Source organism: Penaeus vannamei, unplaced genomic scaffold (genome assembly GCF_042767895.1).
Source record: "Penaeus vannamei isolate JL-2024 unplaced genomic scaffold, ASM4276789v1 unanchor4708, whole genome shotgun sequence".
Lineage (NCBI taxonomy): Eukaryota > Metazoa > Arthropoda > Malacostraca > Decapoda > Penaeidae > Penaeus > Penaeus vannamei.
Window position 1 is genome coordinate 1 of NW_027217687.1, and position 13,327 is coordinate 13,327.

A 13,327-nucleotide genomic window follows, 5' to 3' on the forward strand; every position below is an offset into this window, starting at 1 on the left:
GAAATCGACGTTTCCCGCAGGCCCAGGCTGCACCAGGAAGTCAGAAGTGGGCAAGAGTTAGGCACCGAAAAGTCGCCCTTGGTGCGTGTCCATAAACTATGTCCAGGACCAGAGGGTCCAGACCTGGTTTGTAACCTCGCTCTCCAAGGGAGCGGTAATGGGGCACTTACTACAAGAGAAGGCCTGGCCAATTGTCGCGGCGAACCACGAGATATTGGCGGAGCTCTCTGTGTAGTTTGTTGTCATAGAGTATTAATCAAGCTCAAGTCTGGTGGCTTTTGCTCAGGAGGATCACGCCAAGTGGGTGACAATAATGCCTCGCCAATTGGGTGATCTCTCTCTATACACCTCAGGGGAGAGGACCTGTGAAGTGTGTACACCACAGGGGAGAGGACCTGTGAAGTGTGTACACCACAGGGGAGAGGACCTGTGAAGTGTGTACACCACAGGGGAGAGGACCTGTGAAGTGTGTACACCACAGGGGAGAGGACCTGTGTGTTGTGTGGAGTGGCCGGGTTGTGGGTCGTCAATATCACTTGAATCATTTGAGGGAGCGGGAGAAGGAGCACCGGTGAGGTCTACGGGAGCGGACGTGGGAGCGCCGGAGAGGTCTGCGGGAGCGGGACCGCTGGAGAGGGCTGCGGTAGCGGGAGCGACGGCTGGTCGCTCAGACTGAAGAGGGTATAGCCTGACGACCTCACCGAGAAAGTTATGAAATCGAAAGTGAAAGTTCCGGTTTATGAACAAATATCGGGAGAGATACTGTTCGTAATATTCGGATCTATTACCCGGACATTTTACCCACTCTTTAACGTCTCTCCAGAGTCTTTCGATATTCTGGGTATGGATATCTCGGTCGCCAGGATCAACAAACTCTTTGGAGTGGTTGATAACACGGTGTGTATAACCCTCCTTGTCGAGACCAAGATAGGCTCCCCAACCGTCACTGTAGATAACGGTCCCCGGAAGAATATACTTCTTTATCAGAGGGACCAGAGTGTCCTTATTCCGATTAAGAGAGAGGGGAGGCACTAGAGGAATAAAGAAGAACTTCTTCGACTCCCTCACTATGCCTCCAAACACCCAGATATTACTCAGCTCCCGTCCGCGACCGTACTTCCGCTTCCCGAAGCAAGACTCATCAATCTCGACAGTGATGTCCTCTCCTCCTATGGGGTCTTGATTTGACAGCTAGTGAGCCGTTACTTCGGAGCAGAAGCTCCTCCAGTCAACGCTCGTTCTTTCCGCCCACCCAAGATTTTCAAAGATCGTATCGTGGCTCCACTTTTTTCCCAGCCAGTGATTAACAAAGCACACAATTTCCGATGGACGGACGTGTGCTCCTTCAAGAAATGTTCCTTTAAAATCACTAACGGAGAAGGCGCACAGCTTCCGCCGCTTAGTTTTGGCGATTTTCTGCCAACGGCTGCAAAACCACCGACCACTTCTTAATGTACAGGGTAAATTGCAGAATTTGCACAGCACTTGAGAGGGTAGCACTCCGTGGTTTCGGAATAATTGAAGGCTAGCCTCGTCGTCTTCAAAATAGTTTGTGATAACCTGATTGGGTTTAACTCGACAACCTTCACAAACACAAGCTATGGCAAGACTAATTTGAAAATTGAATTTCATAGCTTCTATTTTAGCTAATGTTCTATCAGTGGCTGTTTCCCTCGTGCATTCTTTCCCCACTGGCTATTAAATTAACCGCCAAACAATTGACCAATGAAATCGTGACACTGGCCGTGACGTCACGGGCGAGATAAACAGGAACAGTACGGGTACGAGAGACCCCGGGCATGTGCAGTGGAGAATTTGGTCAGTATTCCCGCAGCTCCCGTGTGAATCTCACTTTCTATTATTTTTCTATTTATTTTGAAAAATAAATAGCTTCGTTATTATTAATTTGCGAGATAAGTTTATTTAATGAAAAGTGATTGATAATTAATTATCTTCAAGCCATAAAGTTAGTTTTCGTCGATTCAGTGGTGACGCCTTTTTCCAGTAATACTGCCAAACCGGCATCAGCGTGAATGAGCTTGCTGATAAACTAGCTGAAATTGGCAGTGGTATGCCCCTAAATTTCATTATCTTTCAGCCAGGCTGAGAACTCTTAATGGACAACATATATTCAAGGCCCAGGTGAAGCAAGCCTGGGAGAATCTAACTGAACTGTAAAAATGTTTTTCTTCCCTCTCTCATAAATCCCAAATATTTATATATTTTTCCTTACATTTATCTTTCAGTTTCTATATCCATGGAACCATTATTTGCTGACGTTTTCCATCAATAGTGCTTTTAACTGGGTTCTGCTGAGTTCAACAGAATCCAGGCTGTGAAAAGCTATAGGCTAAGGCTAAGCAATTTGACTTGTGCTTAGATGCCGTTGTGTCCTCACAGCTATCCTAAAATGAATGAAAGCAGCATAGTTATTCTTAAAAGACCTGTCATTAGAGTCAACAGGAGGGTCAAATCTATCTGGAACACACACACACACACACACACACACACACACACACACACACACACACACACACACACACACACACACACACACACACACACACACACACTATTTAGCATTATACAAGATGTACATGCCATGTGTGCACAAGCAACTCGTTGCCACTAATAAAGTAGGTGGTACACAAAAACGTTATGTAGCACATCACATAAAACCCCGTGAGTAAAGAAAGAAGTATAGTACTACCTCAGAGCAGATCTTGCAGACGTTATCCAGCTGGTACTTCGAAGCCAACAGGTAAACCTTGGCGGCGAGTGTGAGGTCCGGCAGCTGGGTTTCGTTCATGTACAGATGGTTAAGGAGCCACTCGAAGGCCTCAGGTGGGTCCTCGGGAAGCGCCAGCGTGTCATCCCCGGCGAGCGGCCCGTACAGCATGGCCTCAAACACTGGCGAGCTCATGGCGAGTAGCAAGCGGTGGGACTGAGATACGGAGGCACTTAGGTCCAAAGGATTTCGGAAGGGAAGTATAGATATACATACATTCCTGTAAACACATAGTCACATACAGGGAGAAACCTACACACACATATGGTAATTTTCCTCTACATTACAGCTAAATTATGAAATGAGATATTAATTGCAGAACTGAAATAAAAAGGGATACCAGACATTGTACATGGGCATTATAACTTTATATGTGGAGAACATGACCCATTCCAAAACTGATTGTATAAGTAAATAAATAGATGAAGAAAAATCTACCTATGCTATTAGAAAGTAGTTGGCATAAGAGCTCAAGACACTGTGGGAAAGCGTGACTGATATAGGTTTTCCTAAACATATTATGATGCTTGTAAAAAAAAAAAAAAAAAAAAAAAAAAAAAAAAAAAAAAAAAAAAAAAAAAAAAAAAAAACCTCCCGTAAAATTACCCCATAGGATTATTGACTTCTCTGGCAACTATGCACAACAAGACGGATCCATCACAGTTGGAGGCAGAACTGTAACTAATCTAGGCTAAGCAGATGATGTTCTCAGGTAGATTATTAAATACAAGGCACTATAATAAAAATTAAACAATTTAAACAGTGTTCCATTGAAACAACACGACCCCGCAACTTGAAGCTCTGTATACTTTCAGAGACTGCACAGTGCCTCTCCGGCTCCTTTGATCTCCCACATTCCCAACACCTAGCCATACAATGGGAAATCATAAAAACACTTCTCAAAGAGATGTAGACCAATTCAAGTGGTATATGCGTACCCCATCTACTACGGTATACCATAAATCTGATATATATATATATATATATATATATATATATATATATATATATATATATATTATATATATATATTATATATATATTATATATATATTATATATATTATATATATACACATATATACTTATTAATATATAAATACATACATACACGACCTTACACGTTGACGCGGCAGAAATTCATATACAAAACACACACACACATATATAAATATATATTAATGAGGTCCAATCATATATGATTTACGTGCCTTAATTTTTACATATTTATATATATACATGGATATTTATATATATATTTATAATTATATATGTATAAATATATATATATATATATATATATATATATATATATGTATATATATATATATATATGTATATATATATATATATATATATATATATATATATATATGTATGTATATATATGTATGTATATATATATATATATATATATATATGTATATATATATGTATATATATATATATATATGTGTGTATATATATATATATATATATACATATATATATATATGTATATATATATGTATATATATATATATATATATATATATATATATATATATATATATATATATATATATATATATATATATAATGAGAGAGAAGGATGTGAGAGTGAGGAAGGTGAGAAAGGAATAGTGGATTTGTAGACCGCATCAAACTTTACATGTTCGAATCCCTTCTCGTGTGAAGGACACTAAGCTATCAAAGTCTAGAGTGAACACCGTAATTAAGTAAATTTGGTAATACACTGCAGCGCCCGAAATTAGGATTGTTCGTTAGGAAGAGATTCACGAAAAAACAATGTCAAAGCCCCTGAAATGCATAGTAAGAGACAGATAAACTAACCATTTAAGCTCCATAGATTCCGTAGACTTCTACATGTTGGATGGCCAGACAAGCGCAAGATTAAGTTTTGCAAAAAGAAAAAAAAAAGGAAAAAAGAAAAAGAAAAAGAAGAAGAAAAAAAGGAAATTTGAGTCTATGCAATGACATTCGTGAGCAATTATTATAGTTTTTGATGTGGCACGAAGCAAAGGGACTAGGATATGACTGGTAAAAGGGCATGGTGTACGGGAGGAGTAAACGGGGAAACAAATTCGAAATTCAAGACTAGCATCAATCATATCGCAGAATTTTGCATCAACGGAGTTTTAGAAAAGGCGAAGGAGAAGGAGAGGATTTTTTGCACAGGTGGCACGGCAATTCAACCAAATGACCTATCCGATTATAAGAATAAGAAAAGAATGTAAAAAGAGAGAAGAAAGGAAATGTTGTTTATTTCCCGTGAACTTTTATTATACGAGAGAAAAACTTCTAATGCCAAAACATGAATACCTGATCAGATAAGTGTTCACGGAGTAAGCCAGTTCCCGCAAGTGAACGTCCGGGCGAGCAAACGCAGCATGCCACCACTAACATACCCTTTTCATGTCCTTTAAAAAGAGCGGAATTGATTGTCGCGCAAATGAGGAGCCTCGATTACGAATTAGATGTCACAGGTCGAGGAAACGACGCTCCCTGAAGATGGATTATGCAGGCAACTAACTCTCACAATGAAAGTGTGTCGTCGATCGGGGACATTTGAGCACAACAGTCATATATTTCCATTGAAAAGATTATGATTTCAGTACATGAGCCGCATGAATCTTCATGTATGTATGTATGTACGTAACTCCACCTTTATATTCAAACACAAAGACTTCGAAGAACATAAATGAAAACCCAGAGACTTTATGAAGTATTAATGCGACACCTCACCTGTAAGACGGTAGAATGGCCAGGGAAGGTGATAATGAGATCCGACAGGTGGCCCGAATTTCGCAGGTAGGCCAGGCGCTCAGATGGGGAGAACAGCTGGCACTGCCACTGCTTCCCGCTAGATGCCATCTGTAGGGTTTCCCCAAAGAATTATTGGACTGCATCATACTAAGCATTGTATGGGTAATTCATAGAGAATATAGTCACACACACACACGTTGCAGGAGTTTACCTTCACGTGGGTAATTCTACACTCGTATACGAATATGAAACTGACCATAACTCATTTTCGACCACTCACCCCCAAATTCACCCCCCTCCCCCCACACCGCCAGGGACGGTTCCCTTCAGTGTTTAATTACAGCCCCTGGCTACATGAGAATCAATAAACATATAATTATTCTGAATATCTGGATGTCTATAAATAGATGGATGTCTAGATTGATGAATGAATGAATAGATGGATATGCGTTTGCACATGTACACGTACACGAATACACACACATGTACGTATCTGCGCATTAAAAAAAGATCCATTTATGGATATACATATTGTGTTGCGGTTTCTGCAATAAGGTCATATCCGGAAGACTCATTCACTAGTTTCCAATCTCCAAAGGATGCACATATCGATGGTAAGTTCGCGCGCAATTATTTACGGGACATTTATCCCCCCCCCCATGTTATTTCAGGATAATTACGAATAAATTTTTAGCATAATTACTAATCAGAAACTCCGAAAGAAAAATGTTTTAAAAGCGGGGATAGGTATTTTCCTTATTTACCGATAGTCTCCCCTTATAAAAGAATAACAGAAAACGGACCTTTTCCCACGTTCGCGGACTCAACATGGCAACTTCGTCCAGTCGACTCCATATCTTTTCTAATTTGTTTCACTTCGCGCAACACATTAGCCGCAGGCGTCGCGAGAACTTTGAGTGATAAATACTTTGTGTCTGCCGTGAAAATTATCAAAATAAAACAAAATATCGATATATTGCCGATGTCTAAAACAGCGGAGGCGGATATACATAGAAAATGTAACAACTAAATTCGAGGAATGACTGGTACAAATTTTGCTTAAACCGGTCGACCACCAATTGAGTTTTAAATATTCTATCGACCCCAACTTTTAATTCAAGTAGAGAAAAAATGATGAACTCAATATAAGTGATAGTAGTAGTGATGGCAGTAACTGTCGTAATAGTAAAAATAGTAGTAGTAGTAAAATAGTAGTAGAAGTAGTAGTAGTAAAATAGTAGTAGAAGTAGTGGTAGTAGTAAAATAGTAGTAGTTGTAGCAGGAACGGCAGTGATAATAACAATATTAAAAACAACAGCAGCAGCAACAGTAGAAGTAGTAGAAGAAGCAGTAGTAATGCTATCGGTAGTTGTAGTAGCAGTAGTAACAACAGTAGTAATCGTTGTGGAAAAAGCACCATCGATGAAATTGGTAAAATGTAATAATGACTAATACTCTCTAAAGATAGCAAAACTAATGCTACATAATTGAGGAAGGAAGTAGCGTAACACTATAGTGGTGGTAATAGCAGTTACATTAGTAATAGTAGAAGCAGCAGCAGGAAAACAGTAGCAGTAGTAGCAAGAGTATTATTAGCAGCAGCACCAAGAGAAGTTGTAGTGAAAGTAGTAGTAGTAACAGCAATAGCAGTAGTTGCAGTAATAGCAGCAGTAAGAGAAGCAGTAGTAGCAGAAGTAGTATTGATGGTGATAGAAGCAGTAATAGTAATAAACGTAGCAGTTATAGAAGCAGTAATAATAGTAATAGTAGTAGTAATAATAGTAATAGTAGTAGTAATATTAGTAGCGGAAACAGTAGAAGTAATAGTAGAGGTAGCAGTCGTTATAGAAGTAGTAGTAACCATATCAATAGTAGTAGTAATAGCAGAAATAGTAAATGCATCAGTAGCGGCAGTCGTAACAGTAGTAGTAATAGTAGCAGCAGTAGTAGTAGAAGAAATAGAAAAAGTAAGAGGCGCAGTATTAATATTAGTATGTTGCAATAGTAGTGGTACCATCAGCAGCAGCAGTATTAGCAGCAGCAGTAGTAACAGCTATATAAGTAGTAAGAGAAGTACTTGTAATAGAAATAGTAATAGAAATAAGAGCAGTGGAAGTAGCAGTAATATTACCAGTAATAGTAATATTAGTGGTAATAGTAGAAGTAGAAGGTGGTGTTGCGGAAATAGTAGAATAGTAGTAGTAGTAAAAGTAGAGGTAGTAGTAGTAATAGAATTGTAGCAATAATAGTAATAGTAGTAGTAACAATAGTAATAAAAGTAGTAGGATGTAGTAGTAGTGATAGTAGCGGAAATAAGTAATTGCAGTTGTAGAAGTAGAAATATAGTAGTAGTAGTAATAGTATTAATAGTGATAGTAGTAACAGTAACATTAGAAATAGTAGTAACAGTAATAGTAGTAGCAAAAGTAATAGCAGTAATAGTAATAGTAGTAGTAGTAATAGCAACGGTAGCAGTAGTAGTAAAAGTAGTAGTAGTGACAGTGACAACAGTAGTAGTAGCAGAAGTAGCAGCAATACAAGAAGTAGTCGTAGTTCTTGAGTGTCCTTGTCCGTGCAAATTGGGCACGTGGAAGGCACCAAGAAAATGCGGCTTCTCTCTGTTTATGTCCTTTGTTAGCCAGGAATAGGTAGAGGAGGAAGAGCGCACCAAGGCACGTGCAGCGACCTGGAAGCGCAGGAAAGAGAGGAGGCGCGCCACTGTCCGTCATGCGCAGGCGTGGAAGAGCCCAGACGACGAATGTGTCACGTGATATGAGCGGAGCGCGTGGGCCTTGAGAATATGCATATTTGCATGGTAACATGGTATTATTATATAATCCACTGAAATAACAATGGTAGTAGTAGCAGTAGTGGTAGTGGTAGTAGTAGTAGTAGTAGTATTTGAAGTAATAGTTGTAGTTATAACGGGAAAAGAAGTATTAGAAGTAACAGTAGTAGTATTAGTAGACGTAGTAAGTAGCAGTAGAAATAGTAGTAGTAGTAGCAGTAGTAGTAGTAGTAGTAGTAGTAGTAGTAGTAGTAGTATTAGTAGTAGTAGTAGTAGTAGTAGTAGTAGTAGTAGTAGTAGTAGTAGTAGTAGTAGCAGCAGCAGCAGCATTGGTAGAAGTAGTAGTAGTATTGATAGTAATAATAGTACTACTACTACTAGTAGTAGTAGCTGCAATAATAGTAATAATAGTAGTAGCAGTACTAGTAATAGTAGTAGTAGCTTCAATAATAGTAATAATAGTAGCAGTACTAGTAATAGTAGTACTTCTAATTGTAGTAGTAATAATACTAATAGTAATAACAGCAGCAGTAGTAGTAGCAGTAGCAACAGCAGCAACGGTAGTAGTTGAAGCAGTAGTTGAATTACAGTATGGTAAAAGCAAACAGGTGGCACAATGGCTGCTACTCACAATTTTCAAGTTCCACGTCCCGATAATCAGTTCACGGAGAAGATAACACAGGAGCTGAGAGTGGACTGAACTACTGGCTCTCTTGTGCGCGAGAGAGACGGGGTGAAGGAGAGATTCGGTCGTTCCGTACGGGACGCAGACAGGAATATAACCTGTACAGGCTGTCGCGAGAACCGACTGGTGGGTGTTGGATGTGTCGTTATTTGCTGAGATTGTTCGTGTCTTGATTGGCTCCTAAACTGTGATGTTACAACTCTTGTTGTTTAATCAAAGCTTATTTTTTTGCGAGCATATTTATCAAAATACAGTTGCATAGCTGTAGTCGATGATTTGTGAGTGGGACTGTGACGACATCAATATAAATGCCAAGAACCGCTATACGAATATTTATTTTCATGTATATTTCGGTTATTTCGAATATCTTTATGATAAATTCAAAATCTTCTCTGCTATTTCTTCTCAACAAGCCTTCTGACATATATTTTCGTTGTCATTACTGCATGGGTCACAATCGAAAGTAATTTTGTATAAATATAAGCAATGTATACTGGACAAATAGAGTGAACGTATTATGTTGAGCTATATTTTGGATAAAGTATTACCCTGTCATTTCTAGCATCAATCATCGACCGAATCGGACGTTATACCCGATGGGGGGAGGGGGGAGTAGAAGTATTTCTCCCAAATTCATTATTTTTCGTTTTATTAATCCAGACATGTTAGAAGCGGGAGTCGTAACCTATTAAATTCGACGTATTTTAAACTTGCTCCTTAAAGCAACGCGCAAAGTCATATCAAGTCCTTGGGTTTTAACACTCAAGACATCCCATGAGCACCTAATAAGCAGGGGGGGGGGGGCGGTGCATAATAATCGTAAACTGTTATATTTTTTCTATAATAAAGAGCGTCAATAATATGCATTGGGTATATTTATGTGGCTTATTAATGTTATTATTCTCTTTTATTATCGCATCCCTAGGCTTAACGAATGTGATATTACATGTAATATGCGATATGATCCGAATAAAAAGACGCAAAAAAATCGCATGTAAAAGCACGGCAACAAAGGATTTTATTAAAATGTGAAATGTTAGTCCTTTATATATACGGGCGTCTTCTGTAGCGTCCTTAACTCTTAATACCGTATTTAGTTTAATCCTAATCCACCGTGTCCGTACCGGAGACTACAATCTCCGCTGCCAGACATAAGACAACGGCGCGACATTAATGTTTAGTAAAAACTGTCGTACTCATTATTCCATCATGTAAGAGAAGAGAGATGTCGCGCATTGAAATTCGCTCTTTTGGGAGATTTTTTTTTTTTCTTTTTTGAATAGCATGTTTTTGGCAATCATATATATAAGAACCTATTTTAGACATTTAAACAAAATCTCTGCACTGCTTAGTAAACTAATTGTCTAAAGTTTTCTATACCTAATGATATTTCTCAGTTGTTTCTGGAGACTACCTTTTCCTTCTCTTCATCCCAGACGTACCTAAATGATTAAAGACAGGGCATTAAAAACTCATTCATATTAATCAATTCTTTATGTTTCCTGTGTTCTCAAAATTGAAAACTAAGCCTAGCATCATATTGAAGTAAGAAAGTTCATACCTCTATTTTCTGTAAACTTTTCTACAGGATATGATTTGTTCAGAATCTTGTGTTAAAGGACTGTCTATTAAAATTTATATTAATTCTTGAAATGTTCCTTGTGTGTGATGTAGTGATCGTTCACCCCATTGCTGTTGATGTTATTTTTGGGCGTGTGGTAATGGGTTTCAAAATCTAAGGGGTGGAAGGTGAGGTGTGTCTTGCCTTTTTCTTGGTATAAAAATCTGTGGTACTTTGAAACATTTCAGTGCAATGTTGCTCTTCACACATAGCTGCTACATGTGTATGGTGGCGTTTGGAGCAAGTCATGCACTCATACCCGTAAAAAAGCAACAAAATTATTCAAAATATAATACAAATGTTCAACACTCATCCTTCATGTACCTACATATATGATATAGAAGACATTATGAAAAATATTACCTAAAGATTTGCTGTCGAGTATAAAATCTGACAACTGATGTTTGTTTTACAAAGATTGAAAAAGAGGTGATTGTTATCGAAAGTTGTAGTGAGTCACTCAAAATGGTAAACAAAACTGCTATAGCAACTGTAAAACCTATGTTTTACATATCCATCTCGCAGGTGGCTCAGTGGGCATACTCAAAAGGAAAACATGTTTATTTAAGAAATATTATATTTTTCCTTGATGACAAGGTAATATTTGTAGAAGTAAAATTGTAAAAAATGCTCTAACGACTCTAAAACCTATCTTTTTCACAGACACACAAAATGACATTCACCAGTATCCATCGCGCAGTTTCCTCGGTCAGTTCTTAGCTGCGTTGAATCGTGTTGGAGGAGGTAAACATGTATTCTTCAGGATGCTGTTCACGAAGTCCATGGGAAAGTATACTAGCAAATTTTGTAGTAAAATAGTTGAGAAAACTCAGCACGCAATTCTTATTTATAACACTGGTTAATATTTGATTTAAAACGCCAACTTCTGTGACCTTGATCATACATTTTTTGTTTCACTAACCTGGAAATACGAGTTCCTTGCCCGCAGCCTCTGAACTTCAAAGATTCCTTGTGGGATTTTTTTTTTTTTTTTTGGGCTTTTACATTCATTAGCCGAAGTTATTTCCTTTATCAGAATACTTGATCAATTGTGTCAATATAATATCATTTTCCGAATAAAAAAAAAAAAAATGAAAATTCTAAGACGATCGATGTTATTGCTAAAAATAACTCTACATGGCATCTCAATCGATAACTCCTGTAAAGTTCATGATGAACTCGTGACGTAACTCTACATGATTGGTGGGATCAACTTGTCCTTTTCGCTCATGTGCAGGATTAAAAAATCCGGCACGCCTAATCAGACTCCGAATAACACAATATGTTATCAAAATATCCAAGTAGTCTATAAGAATTGTGATCTAAACGAGAAAATGATCCAATTTAACGCTCATTCTTCCGACAGACATCAGAGCTCAAGAATAATAATTATAATAATAATAAAAAAGCAATCAACAAGCAAGGAATAAATATCCAAGTTAGGGACAAAAAGAAGGAAAACAACACAGTCGTAGAAAACGGTGCTGCCCGAGGGCGTCCACAAATCTCCAAAATCGAAGAAGTTCTCCGAAACTTCGACCCCAACTTGAGAGGAGGAGGAACTTCCCACGGCAAAGTTTATTTACTCACCTTAACTTGGCCGGGTTTATGAGTAGCTTGGCCGAGTGGCCTGGCCTTCTGCAGCCGTCATAATGGAGAAAACCCCGTCGATGAATCGCTGGCTGCCTCTGAATGTGAATTCTCGTCAGGCTAGCCGGGTTGGTTGTGGGGACAGGGGGAGCGGGGGGGGGGCGGGGGGGAGCGGGGATTCATATCCACATACTTGTATACCCACAAATACACATACATACATACATATATACATACATACATGCATACATACATACATACATATATATATATACATTAATGTATATATATTAATGAATAGATTGCACACACACACACACACACACACACACACACACACACACACACACACACACACACACACACACACACTCACACACACACACACACACACACACATATATATATATATATATATATATATATATATATATATATATATATATGCTTATATGCATACATATATCTATATCTATCTATCTATATATGTGTGTGTGTGTACAAATACACAGACACACACACACACACACACACACACACACACACACACACACACACACACACACACACACACACATATATATATATATGTATATATATATATGTATATATATATATATATATATATATATATATATATATATATATATATATATATATATATATATATATATATATATAAGCACCTGCGCAATCTGAAATACGCAGACGACCGCACGGGAAATATGAATGTTAATATTAGTGTATGCTTGGGTGCGTTTCTACATGCTTTCGTTTCTCTGTAGGTGTTCCTATTTAGGCGCTTTTGCATCGTATCTTTTGCCTCGCATCTTTTTCATCGTATCTTTTGCATCGTATCTTTAGCATCATATCTTTTGCCTCGTATCTTTAGCATCGTATCTTTTGCATCGTATGTTTTGCATCGTATCTTTTGCCTCGTATGTTTTGCATCGTATCTTTTGCATCGTATCTTTTGCCTCGCATTTTTTGCATCGTATCTTTTGCATCGTATCTTTTGCATCGTATCTTTTGCATTGTATCTTTTGCATCGCATCTTTTGCATCGTATTTTTTTGCATCGTATCTTTTGC

At 38.0% G+C, this 13,327-nt stretch overlaps 1 protein-coding gene across 1 annotated transcript; it reads right to left on the reverse strand.

The window, feature by feature from the left end:
* Positions 1 to 2,710: 2,710 nt before the first annotated feature.
* On the reverse strand, positions 2,711 to 10,896 carry LOC113821308 (BTB/POZ domain-containing protein 3; the record flags this gene model as incomplete). The annotated part of the gene is given in 5 exon segments (XM_070120344.1): positions 2,711 to 2,944; positions 5,533 to 5,661; positions 8,973 to 9,178; positions 10,588 to 10,633; positions 10,792 to 10,896. Coding segments are annotated over 5 exon segments (720 nt in total), but the record flags the coding sequence as incomplete, so codon positions are not given.
* Positions 10,897 to 13,327: the final 2,431 nt, after the last annotated feature.